Consider the following 23,775-nt stretch of genomic DNA (forward strand, 5'->3'; position numbering starts at 1 on the left):
CAAAGATAGTGCAGAATGTTTCCATATACTCCCTATTCAGCTTCTTCTAATACTATCCTCTTACCTAAGCATTGTTTATTGCCCAAATCAGGAAATTAACATCGCTGCAACACTGGCAGTAATTCAAATTTCCATCCATTTTTCCAATAATGTCCTTTTTCTGTTCTAACATACACTCTGGCATCTCATATTGCATTTAACTGTTGCCTACGTGATCTCCAATCTCTGAAAATTTCTTACTCTGCTATCAGATCATTCATTTTTTTAAATTTGGTGACTCAAATACCAGCATACCTGAGCAAGGTGTAAGAAAGATGTTTGTCGTTTCAGGGAGGATACAAATCTTCGCACAATAGGTATCTTCTTATCGGTTAGAGCTTCTGGCAAGTTTTCCAAGGATGAAACAACCCACTGTTCCCAATTTTTAGCAAAATTCCTTATATCTGCTAATAAGCTACACGCACACACACACACAGAGAGAGAGAGAGAGGGGAAAAAAAGCCTATGTATTAAATGCTAAATTGTTCAAAATGCATTACATAAATGTAGTTTAATGGAGGTATACTGTTATTCTATGATTTCAAGAACATGACTTCGAACTCAGATAGATTAAGCCTAGGTCTGCCATTATCTCCTTGGTCAAAATAGTCAGTCTCCTCAAGCTCTGGTTTCATCTATTAAATAGGAATAAGATTAGTATTTTTGTCACAGGATTGTTAGGAGGATTTTTATAAGATAATTCATGGAAATTTCTCTGGTCTAGCCTTGTATGCAGAGGGTAATCAATAAATAATACCTTATTAACATTAGCTCATGGTTCAGTCATTTTCTATAAAATATTTCTGGGGAAATATAAGCATGCATCTTGATTTCAACAGCTTCCTGAGAGACATCACAGAGGGATCATAGTGCCATTTCAGATATTTACTGTTAGTTTCTAGTAACCTATTCTGATAGTCCAAATATAACTGTGAGATACATAATTGAAAATCTACTACAGGACCCTATTTAGAAAATTGCAAATGTTAGTTGTGCATATACACAATATTTGTATATATACACAAAAATTTAAAAAAACAGTAACCATCTACACACTACATCCCAATAAAAGAGATCTAAATTTACATTTGGGATGGCACTTATACTGGTAAGCAGTAACATCATAGAGGAAAAAGAACAGAAGTGGAGTTCGAGAGCTCTCAATTAAAATCGTGGCTCTCCTTCTTACAAATTCATTGATTCTGGGCAAATAAATTAATTCCTTCTGCTGCCAGTTTCCTCATTTGTGAATATGGTATCATAATAGCTTCCAGGGAATAGTCTGACAAGTTGTGTTTTAAAAAAATCCAATCGTTCAATGATAAGGAATAGGTTAAATAAAGTATAGTATTTTTCAGGTGCTAGAAATCTATGCAACCATTTAAAAAGATAATGCTGATCTGTATTTTATATGAAAGATTTTCACAGCATACCACACTAGTATGTATACCATGGTTCCTTTTTTTCAAAATGTGTCTATTTTTCAGATACTCTTAGAAAAAAGTCTACGAAATAATAACCTAATACATTAAGAATGTGGAGAGATTATGAGAGCTTTTTAAATGTATTTGTGCATGTTTTTCATTTTCTACAAAGAACCAGTTGCCTACTTAATAAATAAATACATAAATAGTCATTTCAGGTGGTTGGAGGAGTTAAGTGAAATAGTTTATGTAGTCTCAAACCCATGACATGTTTAATAAACGCCAGCTATTATTTATTAGATCAGTTGCATGGCCGGATGTCTGCCATTAAGTGCGGCCATTCTGCTGTGATATAGAAGTGTCTTTTTTTTTTTTAAGATTTTATTTATTTATTCGAGAGAGAGAGACTGAACATGAGCAGGGCAGAGTCAGAGGAGGGAGTCCAATGTGGGACTCGATCCCAGGACCCTGAGATCATGACCTGAACAGAAGGCAGACGCTTAACTGGCTGAGCCGCCCAGGTGCCCCTGTGACATAGAGGGGTTAGGAGTACTTAATTCAGAGCTCAGACTAGATGTTTCAAGGTTACACATTGATAATTTAAAAAAATGATTGATTAGAATGATACCAGCTACTATATAAATAAATAAAACAATCTAGAGAAAAAGTAAATAAAAAAATTTGTTTTATCAATCATTATGCATTTATTGAGAATCAACTATGTTCATCTGACATGTATTTGTGTTCCAAAATACTAAAACAAATTTCACTTTTTCATTACACATTGTTTACAAATCAAAATTTGGCTTTTTATTTTCAAGTTTTTATTATTCACACATCAGAAAGATTTTATGAAAAATCTTCAGGTGTCATTTCAATTTGAGATGTTTACATTGAAGTATAATTGACAACATTATATTGGTTTCATGTGTACAACATAGTGATTTGACATTTGTATACATGTGAACTGGTCACCACAATAGTCTAGTTACCATCTGTCATCAGGTGCCAGAGAGGATGGGGGTCTCCAGGGGTGGGGGCAAAATGGGTGAAAGGGATCAAAAGGCGCATGAAGACACATCTTCATTAAAAGAAGGTAATAGTTCTGTTATGCTACCTTATGATTTTGCAATTAAGACCAAAGTTAATAATAAAGATAAAATAGTTCTTTAATTTTTATCATTGTGGTTATTTTCCATCAGTTATCCCCACTTACATTCCTTTAGCCAGTTTCCATTGAAAAACTTTCTCACTATTTCAAGGTCAATGACACCTAAATATTTATTTTTCACTTGGGTATCACTCTATTAAAAGGATTTCAGGATGGTTCCATCAATCTTGTTCATTGAGGTTTCAATATAAGGATTGAGGCACATCTCCTAGCTACTACAAAGGGACAGGAACAGGCAAGTAATCTTGATAAACAAATGAATTTCTACTTAATGTTTTCCTTTAATATGATGGATAGGGTTAAACCCTACACTAAGAAATTACCAGTTCTATTGACTGAACCTACCTTTCAGGCATTTCTTGCATTGTTGCAGGAATGAGAACATCTGTAAGAACCTTAATCACAGCAAAAGAGAGTTAACATAAATCCTTACTTAGTATTTTCATAGAAAGACACTTATTTGTCAATTACTTTGTATTCCTAGCTTTCTAAAAAATGATATATTAACTCATTTCTGGAAGTTAGATTTTTATCTCTGAAATGAATGTGTGTGTGTGTGTGTGTGTGTGAGAGAGAGAGAGAGAGAGGCAGGGTGGGGATCTAGAAACATTACAATACTAGGTTAAGCAAGTAGCACTGCTATACTGGGTCCAGAGAGTTAATTATCAGAACAGAAAGAATATTGAAAGGAAGGGCTAGACTAAGCCCTAAATATGGACAAGATGAATAGGACTTGAATGAGAATTCATAGAAAGAAGAAATTAGATAGAGATGACTGATCCCAGCTCAGGAAAAATTAGACTAAGGAAGTGGGGACCAAATAGGATATGGGCAAAGCAGATCCACAGAGCCCACTGATAAACTGAGTGGTCCGGCTTGACAAAGACGACCAAGAGGTCTAGAGGAAAACGTATTTTAAAATTTGGGTAGACGGTAATCTACAAAAGCCTGTGTGTCCTAGCAGCAAAATGCACATGTATTTCATGTGTATGAGACAGTAATGTATATGCCCAGTAAGTTAGTTACCAATGAATTGACCTTGGTAATCATGTGCTGTTTTAGACTGAAAACTGACCCCTCCTTAGAGATGGAATGAAGGTGCTGCAGAAACACGTTCTACTGTGCCTCCCTAGGTACCCCATGAGGAGTGCATTTAAAGGTCCTTAAACTTAGGACTTTAGTGTTGGATGAAAAAAAAAAAAAGACCATTTGGAAAGGAAAATAAAAAAGAATATGCTTTAAGGATATTTCTTGGAGGTACTGAATGACAGTCCAAACAACTTTACCCAGGTTGAAATGTAGTTTTCTCCCTCAGCTTGTACCTTAGTGTTGCTCTAACTAAGGGACACACTACCAAGAAATTAGTGTCTCCATCTTCCCAGATAAATGTTTGGCTAGAAGGCCAACCAGCTCATCTTGGTTCATGATGTCTTCATGACCCTTCTGCAGACTTATTTGGTCTGAGAACAGAAATCAAGGCTAATTCATTAAAGCTAGAGATTTCCAGTATTTTTAGGATGTTAATCCCACAAGGGTGCTTCAATCTGTTTTTCCCCCAGAACACCAATAGTGAAAAAGCCATTATGCTATTTATTCATTCTGAGAACACCTTAAACAGTTACTAAAAATTAACTAAGTTTTCATGTATTATTAGCAACTATAGGACAGTTAGAATCATTCTTAAATGTAAACAGAAATTTTGTTTTCATATAAATGTACATTAAAATACATACTTATTAAATATTGCTTTCTCATCAGAAAAAAAAATATTGTTTCTCCATCCAGAAATAACAAATTTATTGTAAGTAAAATGGGAAAATGTAGACACAATGCTCATTAAAACAAACACTGTTTGTGTTTAAGACACCCCAAAGAGCTTACCTTATAAAGAATTGAGTCACAAACACAGAAAATGTCAATGATAACAGGGTTTTCAAGCAGGGGAAGAAGATGATCAGGCATTCCTTGCCAAAAGTGTAATAAGAAATGCTGGATCTAGTTATAAAGCAAAAAGTATATACATTAAAATTCTTTCTTAATGTGAACTCATAAAGAACAGGACAATAATGATCAGCGAAGCATTCTTTGTCACCCTTACCTCTTCAAAGTTTCCATTAATTGCATTGTCCAGGATGCACTGGCAGTGAGTTTTATACATCATTATGAGGGTATCAACCTATTTCAAGGAAGACAGTGCTTAACCAAAGAGTCCTTTCAACCCCGCCTTCATTTGTTTATGCATTCATTGGTTCATTCATTTATTCAGCATGCATTTTTTAAACTCCTGTTATGTACCAGGCATTGTGCTCAATGTCGAGGAATCAAAACCAAAGGCACAGTTCTTATTTCCAGGAGCCTACAGCCTTGTGAAGGGAGAAAGGCAAGCAAACCAACACTTACAGCATAGCATCATGTGAACAATGAAAAAAGGTGATTGTTCAGGGAGCTGTGAGCCAAAGCAGCCTTGTGTTTTTCTACCTAGTAAGAAGATTATCTTTGGTTGCAGGAATAAACATAAAATGGTGAAATATATCACCTCTTCATACAGTTGTAATAAGTGGGTTCTTGGGCAGTGTTGCCTAGTGGTTTCCAGTGTGGGTGGTGGGGTCAGCTAAAATCAAGTGCTCAGTTCTCCTGCCCTACTGTGCACAGGATGCTTGGTCTCCGAACCCTAAGCTTTTTGTCTTTAAGTAGGACGAATGATATATTACCCAGATTCAAAAAGATATGGTGCACGTAGAGCAATGTCTGGTACACAGTAAGATCTTACTAAATATTATCTGAAATTAGTAAGAGCAAATGACTCAAAAATATACCCAAGAAAGATCTGAATGGTGAGTGTCTATTAGGAAGAGTCTCTGTTTCCATGTTACCACAGACATTTGGATAGCATAGCTAAAAGTTGTAAATATATTCTAAAATCCACAATGGTTTATTACTAAATAATACTTCAACAAACAAAGCTAAGCTTAGAAGTGTGCCCACGGACTGCCTAGGTTTGAATACCAGCTCTGATCTCTCACTCACAAGCTATAGGATGTCGAGCGAGCCACGTAACATTTGCGTGTTCTAAATTCGTCACCTGGAAAACGGAGATGATGATAACAGTAAATTTCTAATAGGGCTGTTATGAGGACTAAACAAATTAACGCAAACAAGGTGGCTGGAATAATCCATAACACATGTTGAGAGATTGACTGCTGGAGCTATTTTTATCCCAACATGGTGACGGTGACGGTGATGGCAGTGTCTTACTCTAACCTGCTCTCCAGCCTTTATCCCTACAGCCTAGTGAGAGCACACACCCCTGTGGTGTAGCTCAAGGCTCTATCACAGTGATGTGCAAACTTGTTAATCTCCCTGCAAGATTAACTGTATGCTGACTACAGGACGCCTCTAGCAGAATATGTCACCATTGATGGAACTGAGACAAGCTCTGTACTTTAGGCAATGATATTACATTTTTAAAATTTATTTTTTATTTATTTCCAGCATAACAGTATTCATTATTTTTGAACCACACCCAGTGCTCCATGCAATCCGTGCCCTCTTTAATACCCACCACCTGGTACCCCGATCTCCTACCCCCCGCCCCTTCAAAACCCTCAGATTGTTTTTCAGAGTCCATAGTCTCTCATGGTTCACCTCCCCTTCCAATTTCCCCCAACTCCCTTCTCCTCTCCATCTCCCCATGTCCTCCATGCTATTTGTTATGCTCCACAAATAAGTGAAACCATATGATAATTGACTCTCTCTGCTTGACTTATTTCACTCAGCATAATCTCTTCCAGTCCCGTCCATGTTGCTACAAAAGTTGGGTATTCGTCCTTTCTAATGGAGGCATAATACATTTTTATATAGGTTGCCAAGACTCATGTTTAAAAGTAAGGATAAAGACAGTATGAAAGATAGAGGCTTGTCTCGAGAGAAGTTAGTGAGTATGTGGGGGGTGGGTGGCAACTGCCTCGAGTGACACCATAAAGAGGCAGAAAGTGGCCCCTCGGCTTCAGCCAACCCCCCACCTCATTGGGATCAACTTCTCCCTGGAAAGTCCCATCCTTTCTGCTTCAAGAAAGCAGGGGCATAAAGTGCTTCACTTCAGCCCACCCCTCTTGCTAGAAACTGACAAGTTATCTGGGGAACTTGGCTACTGGCTAAGAGGGTAAAAAGCAGGGTCCAGCTGTCTTCAAGGGACAATGAGAAGTGTTAGTCCCTGGTGCTCATGATAAGGACCACTGGGAATGTCCTTAGAAACCAGGGGTTATTTAAGCATCCTGATACTTGAGTGAGAAATGATTTACCAGTTTTTTAAGTTGACAGGAAGGAATTCCTTGGAGACTAGCAGAGAAACTGAAAGAAACTACAGGAAGATGTCCTCACTTCTCTTTTTTCTTTGCTCCTCTCCCCATCCCATCTGTCTCACCAGGAATATTTACACAGCAAACATCTTCATGATATGTTTGCATGTAAGCAATTCTCTCCACATGGGGGATCCAACAATACCCTCCCCAAAGAACCATGTTGCCTGGAACGTCACTGATTTCCACAGGTTTCCCCACAGACTGCCATATGTTAGCATTTACTGAAGTCATAATATCACATAACATCTATAACGTTAAAAAAATGATGTGATAACCTTGAGAAACATGATGGGAGAGAATGATACAAAGTGGACACACTTCAGGAGACTTGCTTGGAATGAGCATGTGAGAATTATCTTCAATATTTTGCCTGTTCTTAACAGGAAGAGTAGGTCATCAGAATGAACCCCGTAAGTTACTGTGCATCTCTACTTACCTGTCAATAGATCTTTTTGTCAATATGTTATTATATTGCCAGTTTCCACAGAAAGCCCACTACTAATGTAATCCAGTTGGACATTAGTTATTCATACTCCTCTTGAGGTGCTCTTTGTACCTCAAGAATATGAACTGACTTAACATACATACATACATATATATATATATATACATATATATATATGTATATATATATATATATAGTGTTTTCCTTAAGGGGCACCTGAGTGGCACAGTCGGTTAAATGTCTGACTCTTAGAGTCTTCTCAGGTCATGATCTCAAGATTGTAAGATCAGTCCCAGGACTGGCCCTACCCCTGGATCCCCACTCAGTGCAGAATCTGCTTAAGATTTTTTCTCCCTCTCCCTCTGTCCCTCCCGCCCTGCTTGTGCACTTTCTCTCTCTATAAAATAAGTAAATAAATGTTTTTTAAAAAGGTATTTTTCTTAAGTACTAATGACAAATTAGCTTGGGTTGAAAGAAGAATGCAGAAATCATTTGCCCTGGTTTAATACTAATAGCAGGAACTGTTAGTCATTCAGTAGATAGTTAGAAAATGACTTTAGAAGTCCAGAAATAGAGGAGGATTTATCCTTAGACTTTACTCTATAAGCACTGAAAAGTCACAGTGAGGATTATTTATGAACTGAATCCCATGAAACTGTTTCTTCCTTAACTTTCAAAAAAATTGGAAATATATAAGGGAGCACAGAATTTTCTAATGGAAAGGAATCTTTGCCCACTTCTAGTATAGTACTTGCATTCATCCAGGTATCTACCCCTCAATGCTTGGAATAAATTCCGTCCCAGGGAAGTGTCTGATGACTGTTTACTGAAATGATATGAGGCTAATTAAAACATAAAGCTTATAATTAAAGAAATTGTATGTGATATTTTCTTCCTTGATACTGAGTTTTAAATAAAAAATACTCTTTAGTCTTTTGAGGTTTATTTTACCAACTTCTGATTACATACTATCATGGAGATGGTAAATAATTAATTGGAAAGTGTTTAATCAATGTTAGTAAACATTTGTCCCGCCTATAAATCAGTCAATTATGTTTGATTATGCAGATTTCTGACTGCTTCCTGCAAGTGCCATGAGATTCCCAGCAAATTGAGATATGGAACCAACATATCAGAAAATCAATAGAGAAGTATCTTTAATTGATACCTTGTCTTTAGAAATGCATCCTTGGTACACAAGGTGTTGAGCACTAGGGAATTCTGGAAGAAGTGTTCCAGTTTTTGAACTTAGTGAATATTTGCGAGTGAAGCCACCCTATAATAGGAAAAATGGAAAGAAATGGATCATTATCAACTATTTGGATCCAAAATACAATTCTAATAAAATAGAAACCCATACAATTTCATTCTTCTTCATCCTGCAAACCACGACGACAGTTAAGGAGATTTTGATAAACTGTTTAGATCATTCAGCTGAATAAACAAGACATGTCGGCAGAGTTATTGCTTCTAAACCATAAGCAATTTCATAGTCAGGATATTTTTCTTACTTTGGGCTTTACTTTTGAGTATTGTCAGTTTGCACAACTTTTAGAAATTTAATATTAATTCACACTTGTTAATGGCCCAAGTTTTGAAAGATCCACTTTTAGAACTATTGCAATTATATTAATTATAAGGGAGCAAGAACTGCCAAATCCACTATGGATTACCAAATCATTTGTGGACTAAGTAAACAAGATGATAAGAAGTTAATTTATGTAGTCTCAGAAATAATTAGTGGTAGAATTGTGAGTGGACTCTAAGTCTTCTGATTCCCAAATTAGTACCCTGAACTTTCTCACCTCAACCTTCCCCTACCCATATTTAGATAAGTGTTCTCCTTCCAAATCCCTTGAGGGGAAAGTACACCTCTGGTAGTTTTCAGAAAATTAGAAAAAGTGGCAAACAACAAATAATATACAATGCTGCAGGATTGACATAGTTACAAAAAATCCACACAGAAAGGGAGAATGCATATTTGTGACAGAACCAGAGCCTCAGTAAATCAGTCTCCCCAGGTCATAACTGATTGTTCTTGCCCCTCAAATAACGATTTAACAAACAGGTTTGTAATAAAAAAAAAATTGGGGCAAAGAATGAAATTGTGATTATGGTAAAGGAAGCAAGGTATTTCTGGTAAGGACAAAATTTCATTCTTTCTCATAGTTTTCCTATATTTTCTTCTAGAGTTTTTGTGTTTCTTCATTTGTCTTTGCCATATTGAAGAATTAATACTTACATAAGTTGGGTTCTTACCCTTTCTTATCATTCACAAACTTTGTAGACTTACAGACTTATGTGCTAAATCAAGAAGAAGTTAGGACGACTTTTCTTTAATGCAGATATTTTAGATATTTTGATTTCTTATTGATTGATTTGATATAAACTTTCCAAAAATTTTATGTTAAAAGTGCAGTACGTTCAGGTTAGGTTTTAATTTTCATCCTTGTACCCTCTATTTTCAAGTATGGATAGAGAAGAATTATTCTGATTAAATAGTTTTTAGGAAATTAATAAAGGGGACCACCTGGGTGACTCAGTTGTTAAGCATCTGTCTTCGGCTCAGGTCATGATCCCAGGGTCCTGGGATCAAGCCCCACATTGGGTTCCCTGCTCAGTGGAGAGCCTGCTTCTGCTTCTCCCTCTCCCTCTTCCCTGGCTTGTGTTACCTCTTTCATTGTCTCTCTCTCTCTCTCTGTCAAATAAATAAATAACTCTTTAAAAAAATTTTTAAGTAAAAAATAAATTTAATAAAGAACTACTATATACATGTTTAACTATCATGAACTGATATGTTAGCACAGTTAATCCCAATCTACTCTATTTAATCAGTCTTAATAATTCAAGATAGGCACTCAAATTCTAATTATAGGAAAGTTAACACTTTTTTCTTATATCTTTTCTCATGGGTGGAAAATCATGTTTATTTGTCCCAAGAAGTAATTTAGTGAAATTAGAAGAGAGAGAGAAACAGAAACTGAAAAAAATGTCAATACATAGTGTTGTATAAAATCTAAGTTAGGAATTAGAGAATAGTCTCATTTCCATTAGCAAATATAATTAATAATTAAAAAATTTTCCCCAAAAGGGGGAAAATTTTTTGATTATTAATTATATTTGCAACATGGACGGGACTGGAAGAGATTATGCTGAGTGAAATAAGTCAAGCAGAGAGAGTCAACTATCATATGGTTTCACTTATTTGTGGAGCATAACAAATAGCATGGAGGACATGGGGACTTAGAGTGGAGAAGGGAGTTGGGGGAAATTGGAAGGGGAGGTGAACCATGAGAGACTATGGACTCTGAAAAACAATCTGAGGGTTTTGAAGGGACGGGGGGTGGGAGGTTGGGGTACCAGGTGGTGGGTATTATAGAGGGCACGGATTGCATGGAGCACGGGGTGTGGTGCAAAAATAATGAATACTGTTATGCTGGAAATAAAAATAAATTAAAAAAAAAAAAATTTTCCCCAAAGAGGGGGAAAAACAGGTTCAGAAGATATTTAATAGGAGAGTTTTATCAAGCATTCAGGAATCAGATATTTTCAAACTTAGATTTTTTTAGACAGTGGAAAAGAAGAATCTTGTTCCAGTTCATTTGAAAACTTCTTTGCCAAAGACAGACAAGGACAGAAAAAGAAAGAAAAAGGACAGGCCAGTCTTGGTTATTATCATACTTGAAAGAGTACTGAACAAAATATTAGCTAACCAAATCCAAAAGTCTATAAGAATGGTTATAACCAAGCTAGGCTTAAATTCACCACATTGACAGAAGAAAAGAAAGGGGAGGGGAAAATACCATTTATAATCATCTCAATTGATACAGAAAAAGCATTTGTTAAAAATCCAGCTACCATTCACTTCTCTCTCTCTCTCACTCTCTGCCTATGCTAGAAAAATAAGAAATTTTCCTTAATCATTCAATAATCAAAATATCAAAAAAATCAAAATAATTATCAAAAATCCATAGCAAATATCATACTTAACAGTAAAATACTATAAATGTTCTTTTAAAAATCACAAATAAGATAAAGTTGCCTACTCTAGCATCTTTTGTTCAACACTGTACTAAAGTTAATGAGCAGTAAGGCCAAAAAAAGTAATGAAAGAATACATATTGAAAGGGAAGAAACAAAACTAGCATTATTTACAACTGATGTGGTTGATTATATTAAAAACTAAAACAAACTGCACAAAAATTGTCACAATCAACAACAGATTTTTTAGCAACACTGCTGGATACAAGATAAATAAAAAAGTCAGCTGAATTTCTAAAACCAAGGAACAAACATTAAGAACCTGCAATAAAAACAACACCTGGGGATAAAAATATATGTTTATAAAAAATAAAAAATTATAATAAAAAAAATAAATAATAAAAAACACTGTATAAAATAACAACAAATATTAGAAGATGCCTAGGAATAAGTCTAACAAAAGAAGTGCAAAATGTCTTTAAGAAAATGATCAAACTGGGGCACCTGGGTGGCTCAGTCAGGTGAGTGTCTAACTCTTGATTTCATCTTGGGTCATGATCTCAAGGTTTTGAGATTGAGCCCCAGATTGGGCTCCATGCTGGGCAGAGAGTCTGCTTGAGATTCTTTCTCTCCCTCTTCCTCTGTCCCTCGCCCAACACACCCTCATTCCCTCCCCAAGAAGAGAAGAAAAGAAAAGAAAAGAAGCTTTATCAAAGGATATTAAATTATAAATAAGAAGGTTCAGTGTTGTGGAAATATCACAGATTGATCTACTTCTTCAATGCAATTCCAATCAAATCCCATCAGGGTTTTCTATGAAAATTAATAAGCTGATTCTAAAATGTGTGTAGAAATGTAGAAATGCAAAAAACCAAGAATAGATACAACACTCATGTAAAGATGAATCAGCAAAAGGAAAACAGAAAAATTCACAAATTTGTGGAAATTAAATATACTCTTTTTTTTATTTTAAAGATTTTTATTTATTTATTTGACAGAAAGAGAGATCACAAGTAGGCAGAGAGGCAGGCAGAGAGAGAGGAAGGGAAGCAGGCTCCTTGCTGAGCAGAGAGCCCAATGTGGGACTTGATCCCAGGACCCTGGGATCATGACCTGAGCCGAAGGCAGAGGCTTTAACCCACTGAGCCACCCAGACACCCAAAATTAAATATACTCTTAAACAACCAACAGATCAAAGGAGAAATCACAAGGGAAAATAGAAAATACTTAGAGATGAATGAAAGTAGAAATATGACACATCAAAACTAGAGGATGCAGTAAAACTGGTGCTAGATGGGAAATTTTTAGCTATAAATGCTTACATTAAAAAACAAGAAAGAAGAAGAAAAACAAGAAAGAGGGGTGCCTGGATGGCTCAGTAGGCTAAGCCTCTGTCTTCGGCGCAGGTCATGGTCTCAGGGTCCTGAGATCGAACCCCACATCAGGCTTTCTGCTCAGCGGGGAGCCTGCTTCCCCCCTCTCCCTGCCTGCCTCTGCCTACTTGTGATCTCTGTCTGTCAAATAAATGAATAAAATCTTGGAAAAAAAAAAAAGAAAAATCTCAAGTCAATAATCTAAATGAACAACTTAAGGAATTAGGAAAAGAACAACCTAAACTGAAAGTGAGCAGAAGAAAGGAAATAATAAAGATCAGAACAGAGATAAATGAAATAGAGAATATACAAACAATAAAAAAAAGTCAATGAAACTTAAGGTTAGTTCCTTAAGGTCAAAATTGACAAACTCATGGGTAGAGTGACTTCAAAAAAGAATAGAGAAGACTCAAATAACTAAAATAAAAAATAAAAAACTGGGGCGCCTGGGTGACTCAGTGGGTTAAGCCTCTGTCTTCAGCTCAGGTCGTGATCTCAGGGTCCTGGGATCAAGCCCCGCATTGGGCTCTCTGCTCAGCAGGGAGCGTGCTTCTCCCTCTCTCTGCTTGTCTCTCTGCCTACTTGTGATTTATCTCTCTCTCTCTCTCTTTCAAATAAATAAATAAAATCTTTTTAAAAATAAATAAATAAATAACTGATTCCACTAAGCAAGAACTGTAAGAATGTACATGAAAACTGTACATCAACAAGTTGGATAACCTAGATGAAATGGATTAATTCCTAGAAGCACAAATTCTACCAAGGTGGAACAACAAAGAAAGAGAATATCTGGATCAGTCTATAACAAGTAAGGAGATTGAATCAGTCATCAAAAATCTGACAAAGAAAGGTTCTGATCCTAATGACTTAACTAGTAAATTATACCAAACATGTAAGAAGAAATAGCATCAGTCTTTCTTGAAGTTTTCCCAAAAACTGAGGAAGAGGGAACACTTTCTAACTCATTCTATGAGGCCAAAACTATCTTGATACGCCAAAATTATCTTGATACCAAAATAGCATCAGTCTTTCTTGAAGTTTTCCCAAAAACTGAGGAAGAGGGATCACTTTCTAACTCATTCTATGAGGCCAAAACTATCTTGATACGCCAAAATTATCTTGATACCAAAGTCAAAGACACCATAAGAAAACAAAACCAAACAATGCAATAAATCTCATACATATTCATGCATTAATCCTCAACAAAATACTAAGTGAACTCAGCAAAATATTTAAAAGATTATACACTATGACCAAGTGAGATTTATTCACTGAATGCAAGGATGGTTTGACATATAAAAATCAATCTGTGTCATATACCACCTTCACAGATTAAAGGGGAAAAAACACAGGATTATTTCAAATGATGAATTTGACAAGGTTTGACACAATTCTGTAATAATAATTATCAAAACACTTGGAATACAAATAAAGTCCCTCAAGTTAAAAAAAAAAGCCATATGATAAACCTACAACAACATCATATTCAATGGTGAAAGACTGAAAATATTTCCTTTAAGATCAGAAACAAGACAGGAATGCTCATTTTCAACACGTCTCAACGTAGGCCTGGAAGTCCTAGCCAGAACAGTTAGGTAAGAAAAAGAAATAAAATGCATCCATATTAGAAAGAAGTAAGTAAAATTATTTGTTTGTATATGAAATGACCTTATATTGGGAAATCATAAGGATTCCACCAAAAAACCCTATTAGAAATAATAAGTGAATTTAGCAAAGTAACAAGATACAGTCAACATGAAAAAATCTGAAAAGAACTAAGAGAACAATTTTATTTATAATAGCATCAAAAAGAATGAAATGCATGGTAATTCACATAACAAAGAAGGTGAAAGACTTGTTAATGGAAATTAAAAAACAATGCTCAAAGAAATTAAAACATAAGTGGAAAGACATCTTATGTTCATAAATTGGAAAATTTATTGTTAAGATGTCAATAGTACCCAAAGCAACCCAAGGATTCAATGTAAAATCCCAATGATGGTTTTTTTGTCAAAATAGAAAAACAGATCCTAAAATTCACATGGAATCCAGGAGAGCCCAAATTGTAAAAATAATCCCCCCCAAAAAAGAACTAAGTTGGAGAATTAACAGTTTCTGATTTCAAAATTTACTACAAAGCTACAATAATCAAAAGAAACTAGAGGTGACACAAAACCTGACATATAGATCAGTGAAACAAAATAGAACACCCAGAAATAAACCCTCACAAAAACTGCCAAATGATTTTTGACAAGGTTGCCAACAATATTCAATAAGGAAAGGACAGTCTTTTCAACAAATGGTGCTAGAAAAACTGGATATTTGCATGTAAAAGAATGGAGATAGGCCTTTACTTAATACCATGTAAAAAATTAACTCAAAATGAATCAAATACCTAAAATATCAGACCTAAACTATACAACTCTTAGAAGAAAAGACAGGTCAGGGTGCCTGGGTGACTCAGTTGGTTAAGCATCTGCCTTATGCTCAGGTCGTAATCTCAGGGTCCTGGAATTGAGTCCTACATTGGGCTCCTTGCTTGGCAGGGAGTCGGTTTCTCCCTCTTCCTCTGTCCCTTCCTCTGCTTGTACTCTCTCTCTAATAAATAAATAAAATATTTTTAAAAGAAGGAAAGACAGGATAAAATCTTCATAACCTTAGATTTGGCAATGATTTCTTAGGTATGACAACAAGAACAAAAATAAACAAATTGGACTTCATAAAAATGAAAAACTTCTGGGCATCAAAGAGCACTGCAAATGGAGTAAAAAAATAATCAATGCAATAGAAGAAGGTATTCTCCAATCATATATCTGATATGGGATTAATATGCAGGACATATAAAGAACTTGTAAAACTTAACAATAAAACAAACAACCCACTTCAAAAATGGACAAAAGACCTGAACTGACATTTCTTTAAAAAAGATATGTATTAATCAACAAGCTCATTTCATAATGATATTCAACATTATTAATCATTAGAGAAACTTAAATCAAAGCCACAAGGATATACCACTTCACCTTCATTAGGATGACCAGTATTAACAAAACAAAACAAAACAAAACAGAAAACAACAAATATTGATGAGGACATGTATGATTATGTACTGTTGATAGGAATATAAAATGGTATAGTTGTGTAAAACAGTATGGTGATTCCTCAGAAAATTAAATAAGAAATTACTATATAATGTAGTCATTCTTCTTTTGGGTATATATCCAAAGTATTTGAAAGCAGGGTTTCAAAGAGACATTTGCACACCTATGTTCATAGCAGCATTATTCAATCCAAGCGTCCACTGACAGGTGAATAAATAAGCAAAATGTTGTATATAAATGCAATGGAATATTACTCAGCCTTTAAAAAGAAGGAGATTCTGACATATGCTATATCATGAATGAACCTTGAGGACATGATGCTAAGTTAAATAAATCAGTCACAAAAAGACAAAATATATGATTCCACATATATGAGCTACCTAGACTAATTACAATCATAGAGACAGAATGTAGAATGGCAGTTTTCAGGGGCTGGGGGGAGGGGAAGGAGGGGTTATTATTTAATGAGTTTAGAGTTTCAGTTTTGCAAGACTAAAAGAATTCTGGAGATAGAGGTGGTGATGATTTCACAACAATATGAATGTATTAATACCACTGAACTGTGTACTTAAAAATGATTAAGAAAGTCAATTTTTCTATGTGTAGTTTACCACCACCACCACAACAACAACAAAAAAAAAAAAACAAAAAATTGCAGATGAAATAAGAAGTTAAGTGCTAAGAGCAACTTTCTACTTTTCGAAGAATATATAGGAAAATATTTTAGGATCTACAAATTTTTAAGAACAAGATACAAAAAAAACACGAACCATAAAATTAAAAAATATCTTCTTGAAAGACACTATAGGATGTTGAGCCATGCCACCAACAGGGTGAAGTTATTTACAACACATAACCTACAGGACATTACTAACTAGAATATAAAAAAACTCCTAAGAATCAAATTTTTAAAATAGAAAAATTATGTGATCTGAGCAAATATTTCATGGAAGAAAATTGGCCAATAAAAATCCCCAAAAATGTAAGCTTATATTTTTTATATAGTTACTAAAAATAATTTTCAAATGAAAATCACAGGTACCATTTTACACCCATCAGACTAGAAAGAACTAAAATATCATTCAAGGCCAAGTATCACTGAGAATGTGAAACAGAAGGAATGCTCACACACAGTTGGACAGACATAAATTGATATAACCATTTGGAAAACAACTTAATTGTAAACAGTAAATACACATTAAGCATATCCTAGAACCTAGAATTCCATTTCTCTACCTGTTCATAGAATATTCATAGCAATATTGTTTTTCAGCCAAAAAAAAAAAAATCCACCAACAATGGAATAAATAAATGCATTGTGATATTTTCCTATAGTGGAATATTTATACAGCAGTACAAATAAAGGTATTAAAACTATATGTAGGGACGTCTGGGTGGCTTAGTGGGTTAAAGCCTCTGCCTTCAGCTCAGGTCATGATGCCAGGGTCCTGAGATCGAGCCCCGCATTGGTCTCTCTGGCTCAGCAGGGAGCCTGCTTCCCCCCTCTCTGTCTCTGCCTGCCTCTCTGCCTACTTGTGATCTCTGTCAAATAAATAAAATCTTAAAAAAAAACCCGATATGTACATAAACATCAAATTTTCAAATTTTCATTTGAAAATTATTTTTATTAACTACATCAACATCAATGAATCACAAAATTTAATGCTGAATGAATCTATTCTATATGGGACAAATAAATACATGCAATAATAAAATGAGCAATGATAAATAATACATAGAACTATCCACCATTTTAAAGTGTACAGTTCAGTGTATTAAGTACATTCATATTGTTATATAACCATAACCACATTGTTTAGATATATATTCATAACTGATCAAATTTGAGGAAAAATAAAGGAGTGATTAGCACCAAATTGTGGAGAACAGTAACTTTTTGTAGGTAGGGAGGGGAAAGTGATTAGAGTAGGAGCACACAGAGGACTTCTTTCTGTTAGTCTGTGGGGTGGGTCTTGAGTTTTTATCTTATGGTTATTTTTAAAATGTGTGTGTGTGTGTGTGTGTGATGAACAAAAAAATTCTCAATAAAAAAATGTTTGCATGCTAAGGAAACACATATTAAAGAATGAAGTATATTATATGTCTTCTATATAAATATCTATTTAAAACTCTCATCTAAATAAGTAGTAGTTTTGTGTCCTAGCAGCTAGCAACATGTGGAACATCAACAGGAGGCAAAAGTGCCCAAGAAAATTTTAAAAAATTAAATATGTTGGGTTAGCAATGGAGTGCAAAGTTGGCATAAATCAAATAATAATATGCTGTCTAGAACAAAAAGAAAGGAACGGTTGACAAGCAGGGAAGAAAGTAAAACATGATCATTTTAATCACACTAATATGTTTGCTATTTTAATTGCACTACAATTGGTGCCAGGTCATAGGCTGGGGTGTGTGTTGGGTCGGGGAGAGTTCCCCTCATCTGATGACTTCAGTACTCTTGGGTAAACTATTAAAAATCTTATGTCCCAAAGAAAACAAGAAGAAACCTACAGAAAAGAAACAATATGATTAGAAGGCAAGAGGGTCTGATTTATGAGGAAAGATTAAAGGCTTTAAGCAGCACAGTTTGGCTAAGTGATGACTAAAAGAGAGCATGATAACACTCCGCAAATATTTGCAAAGCATATACCAAGGAGGGAGGATTTGTTATTTATCTCGGTGCAAAGTTGTTAAACTGGCCATGAATGGTCGATGTTAAGGAGAAGGAAATTCAGGCTATCAGGGAAACTTCCTGGTTGAAAGGTACGAAGTCAAGAGGCTGACTCCCTAAGAAATAATGGCAACTTCACTACTGGAGCTTAGTTAAAACAAAATTTGGCTCATGCTAGAGATTCACAGGAAAAGAAAGGCTTTCTTTGATCAGGATAAAGTATTGAGACTAGGTTTTCTTAGTGTTATTCCCGAGGATTAAACGATTCTGAAACATTCTCTAAGACATTTCTGAAATTTGAACCACTACATTTATGAGTAAAAATTTAAAATAATCGAAATTCATATCACTATCTGATAATTACTCTTACCATCCTCTTCTTGTCTTTTTGTTTTACTTTTCTTGTTTTTCCATTTGTTCACTTTTATATCATGAACTATTTAAAACTTTAAAAAGGTACAGATAAAATGTAACAAATAGCCATGTATTAACCAACCTGATTGAGACATTACACATATGAAATACAAAAGCGTCCTCTGTAGCCTTCCCTAATCTTATTCCCTTCCTTCCCCCACAAGAAATAATGTTCTTTATTTAGTTCACACTGCTCCCATTTAAACCTCTAAAACTTAATCCCCTATGTAAATACGTTAAAGTAATATATGCTATTGCTTTAAAACTGGTACCATACAGTGTGTATCCTATACTCAATGAGTTTTCTCACTCAACTGTACGTTTCTGAGATGAATCTAATTTGATTCTTATAGATTTAATGCATTCACTTCCAAAGCACTGTAGTATCACCTTGTATAGATATATTAACATTTATTCTCTCACTGTATTATAATGGACATTGATTTTCCAGCATTCTGGCATCACCAACCACACTCCAATGTGCCTGCGGGTACACAGTGTGAAGCTTTCTCCAGGAATGCAGTTATAAGTTGTGTGCACCTTTGTCTTTACTAGTGACTGTCCCTGGTACGGTTCCTTGGAGTTCTTTTGCTCCATACTTGTAACAATGCTTATGTTCAGACTTTTTAACTGCTGTTATTCCAATAATAATGAAATGATTATTCATCATAGTTTTAATTTGCATTTTCCTGATTAAAATTTCCCTGATTGAGCTGAGCCCTTTTCATATGTTTATGGAGAAGAATGGTATTCAATATATTTGTTGGCCATATGTTACGAAACCTGGTCAGTTAGAAGGGGTGCCATGAACACCAATACTATTTCTAATTATTTTTTTCATCTTGTGTGAATTGCACGTTCATATGGAATGCTATATTTCTATTGAGTTGTCTCTTTATCATGGAGTTGAATATTTTAGATATTCTAAAGCAGCGTTATCTGACAGAACTTTCTGTGATGATGAAATTGATCTATGTCTGCACTGTCCAATACCGTATGTGGTTATTATGGACTTGAAATGTAGCTAATATGTCAGAGAAACTGAATATTTTATATAATTAATGTTACATGGGGCTAGTAGCTACTATATTGCGCAGCATAGTTATGAATATTAATCCTGTCACTCATCTATGACATATGGATATCCAATTTTATTTACATATATGAAGCCATATATGCATATATTTGCTTTTGTGTCCTTTTTTCTTCCTATTTAACATTTTCCATGTCATTAAAAGAGACTCTAAATAAGTGAAATAATATTCAGTCCCATAAAAGTCCTATAAATGATGTAACCATTTCTTTATTAGTAGTAATTTAGGGGCACACAGTTTTTTACTGTAGCCAATCACAATTTTTGCATGACATTTTATAAGCATTTTCTCTTACTTCTTTATGTGAGATTCATGCAAAAGTGAAGCTGTGGGAGAAAGAGTATGAACACTTTAAAGACCTGATACAGGCCTTGCAACAGTTTTCCAGGGTGTTTGTTCAGTGTTCACCAGAAGGACATGAAAGAGCTTATCTTACCAGACCATCTCCACCATCATAATAATTCCTTAATATTTGACAATTATATAATTAAAAAAATTTTTTTTGCTTATTGGCAGTACATCTTTTCATGCATTTATTGGCCTTTTCTTCTTTATGTGTATTTTCTATTCATGTCTTTTACTCTGTTGTGTTGTCCTCATATTTTTCTATAAATTGATAGGATTTCCTTATTAGTAGAAGTATTATCCCATTGTCATATTTGCTAAAAATATTTTCTCCAGTCTTTCTTTTGACTACAAATTTTATATATGATGCTTTTTTTTTAATTTATTTTTTATTTATTTTCAGCATAACAGTATTCATTGTTTTTGCACCACACCCAGTGCTCCATGCAATCTGTGCCCTCTCTAATACCCACCACCTGGTTCCCCCAACCTCCACCACCCCCCCCCGCCACTTCAAACCCCTCAGATTGTTTTTCAGAGTCCATAGTCTCTCATGGTTCACCTCCCCTTCCAATTTCCCCCAACTCCCTTTTTTTTTTTTAATTTTTTATTTTTTATAAACATATATTTTTATCCCCAGGGGTACAGGTCTGTGAATCACCAGGTTTATGCCATTTGCGACAACATGGATGGAACTAGAGCGTATCATGCTTAGCGAAATAAGTCAAGCTAAGTATATTTTATATTCAATAATTTATATGAAATTCATACAAGGAAGGAGATATACATTTTTTCCAAAATAGTTCATTTTTCTAACTTTATATGATGAAGGATTTTATTTATTTATTTGATACAACATCTTCCTCCAAAAAGGACATAAGACAATTCACTGAAGAAAAATTTTTTTCTCCTTCATTGGGTGCAATGTCTCTTTGATTGTACAGTAAATTCTTATGTATACTAGGGTCTTTTTTCAGGTATCTAATCTTGGTTGTAGATTTGTTCCACCTACAGTTGAGTCTGTATCATAGTGTCATAATATTTTGATATCTCGCAGACAGGTCCCTTTTGACTATTCTTGTTTACCTTTCTCTTAACTATTACTTTCTGCATATTGTTCTAGGTCAAGTGAACAGTCATTTTAATCACTTCCAAAAATTAGCTACCCACTCAAAATTGTATTGGGGTATTATATGTCTAAATTAATTTAGGAAGAATTGGTACATTTATAATATCTAGCATAACTATCCAGGAATGGGATATGTGTTTTCACTTAAAATTTCCATTTAAAGTAAAAAGTTTCTTCACAATGAAGGAAACAATCAACCAAACTAAAAATTAATCTACTGAATAGGGGAAGATATTTGCAAATAACATATCTGATAAAGGGTTAATATTCAAAATATATAAAGAACTGATACAACTCAATATCCAGAAACAAATAATCCAATTTAAAAATGGGCAGAGATTATTGGGCAGAGATTATGCTGAGTGAAATAAGTCAAGCAGAGAGAGTCAATTATCATATGGTTTCACTTATTTGTGGAGCATAACAAATAGCATGGAGGACATGGGGACTTAGAGGGGAGAAGGGAGTTGGGGGAAATTGGAAGGGGAGGTGAACCATGAGAGACTATGGACACTGAAAAACAATCTGAGGGTTTTGAAGGGACGGGGGGTTGGGAGGTTGGGGTACCGGGTGGTGGGTATTATAGAGGGCACGGATTGCATGGAGCACTGGGTGTGGTGCAAAAATAATGAATACTGTTATGCTGGAAATAAAAAAAAAAAATGGGCAGAAAACATGAAAAGTCATTTCTCCAAAGAAGACATACAGATGGCCAACAGACACATGCAAAGATGCTTGACATCAGGGAAATGCAAAGCAAAACTACAATGAGATATCGCTTCACACCTGTCAGAATGGCTAAAATCAACAAAACAAGAAACAGCAAGTATTGGTGAGGATCGGGAGAGGAAAAAAAAAAAAAAAAGCCCTTTGACCTGTTGGGAGCAATGCAAACTGGTGCTCCCACTAGAAAACTGTATGAAGGTTCCTAAAAAAATTGAAAATGGAATTATCTTGTTATCCAGGAATTGCACTACTGAGCATTTACCCCCAAAATACAAAAACACATGCACCTTTATTTATAAAAGCCAGGCTATAAAAACAGCCCGTGTCCATCAACAGATGAATGGATAAAAAAGATGTGATGTGTGTGTGTGCATATATATATGTATGTGTATATATATATACATACATATATATGCATATATGCATATATATGTATGTATATATACACATTGATCTATATATATACATACATATATATGCGTATATATGCATGTATATATACGCATATATATGTATGTGTATATATATGCACACACACATATATACACATACACATATATATGTATATACATTATATATAAAATAGATTATTCAGCTATTAAAAAGAATCAAGTCTTGCCATTTACAACAGCATGAATAGAGCTAAAGACCATAATGCTGAGCGAAATAGGTCAGTCAGAGAAAGACAAATACCATATGATTTCTCTCTTCTGTCGAATTTAAGAAATAAAACAAATGAGCAAAGGATCAAAAAGGAGAGAGAGAGACAAACCAAGAAACAGAATCTTAACTATAGAGAACAAACTGATGGTTACCAGCTAGGAGGATGAGGGAGCTGGGGGATAGGGATTAAAGAGTATACTTACCATTATTTTTAAAAAATAGATTTAAAAAAATAAATAAAAATTTCTTTTATGCCTGTATTTTTTTCAAGTAGGTAATATGCTTCTCTTATTATGGTTGCTCCTAAATATTTTGCATTTCTTCTGGTTCCTGCAATTTAATTTTATAATGCCCTACATTTCTTGTTTTTCATAGAGATTGTTTCCACCTCTCTTAGTAGGGTATCTGTGAGAAAATTAAGTCCTATAGAAAAAGATTTGAATGACCACTTTCAGAATTTTCCAAAGGATGCTATTTGGCCAGTACCATTCTATATGCCTAACTTGTTCCTTACATACCTATAGTCCTTACATACAGTGAGTCCCGAGGGCTACAACTCTGTGGCATCCTGATTGAGAAGAACTGGGGCTTTCTTTAAGCTCTTATTTCTCTTCTTACCCCATGACTTTTACTCACTACAGATAACCTAACTGACTAATAATACCTCAGAGAGAAATATAAAACCACAAAACTACCTCAATTTCCTGCCACAAAATCTACTAATCTACTTGCAACTGAACTTAAATTTTTCTTCTTCCTGTTCTAATGAGAAAAGTGTTCCTTCCCTCTAGAGCTGCTTCCTCCACTCTGAAGCTCTTCCCTAGGCTTTCAGCTTTCC

General features: G+C 34.8%; 1 protein-coding gene across 1 annotated transcript in view; it reads right to left on the bottom strand.

Annotated features, from left to right (window-relative positions):
* RFX6 (regulatory factor X6) overlaps positions 1–23,775 on the bottom strand; it is a 62,118-nt gene that overhangs the window by 15,813 nt on the left and 22,530 nt on the right. Inside the window, exons 7-11 of the mRNA XM_032339715.1 lie at positions 8,609–8,716; positions 4,733–4,810; positions 4,516–4,629; positions 2,980–3,029; positions 295–454 (exon numbers count right to left, since the gene is read on the bottom strand). Coding sequence (XP_032195606.1) covers positions 295–454; positions 2,980–3,029; positions 4,516–4,629; positions 4,733–4,810; positions 8,609–8,716 — 510 coding nt within the window. The remainder of the gene's footprint in view (positions 1–294; positions 455–2,979; positions 3,030–4,515; positions 4,630–4,732; positions 4,811–8,608; positions 8,717–23,775) is intronic.

The sequence above is a fragment of the Mustela erminea genome, chromosome 4 (genome assembly GCF_009829155.1).
Source record: "Mustela erminea isolate mMusErm1 chromosome 4, mMusErm1.Pri, whole genome shotgun sequence".
NCBI classification, from domain to species: Eukaryota; Metazoa; Chordata; class Mammalia; order Carnivora; family Mustelidae; genus Mustela; species Mustela erminea.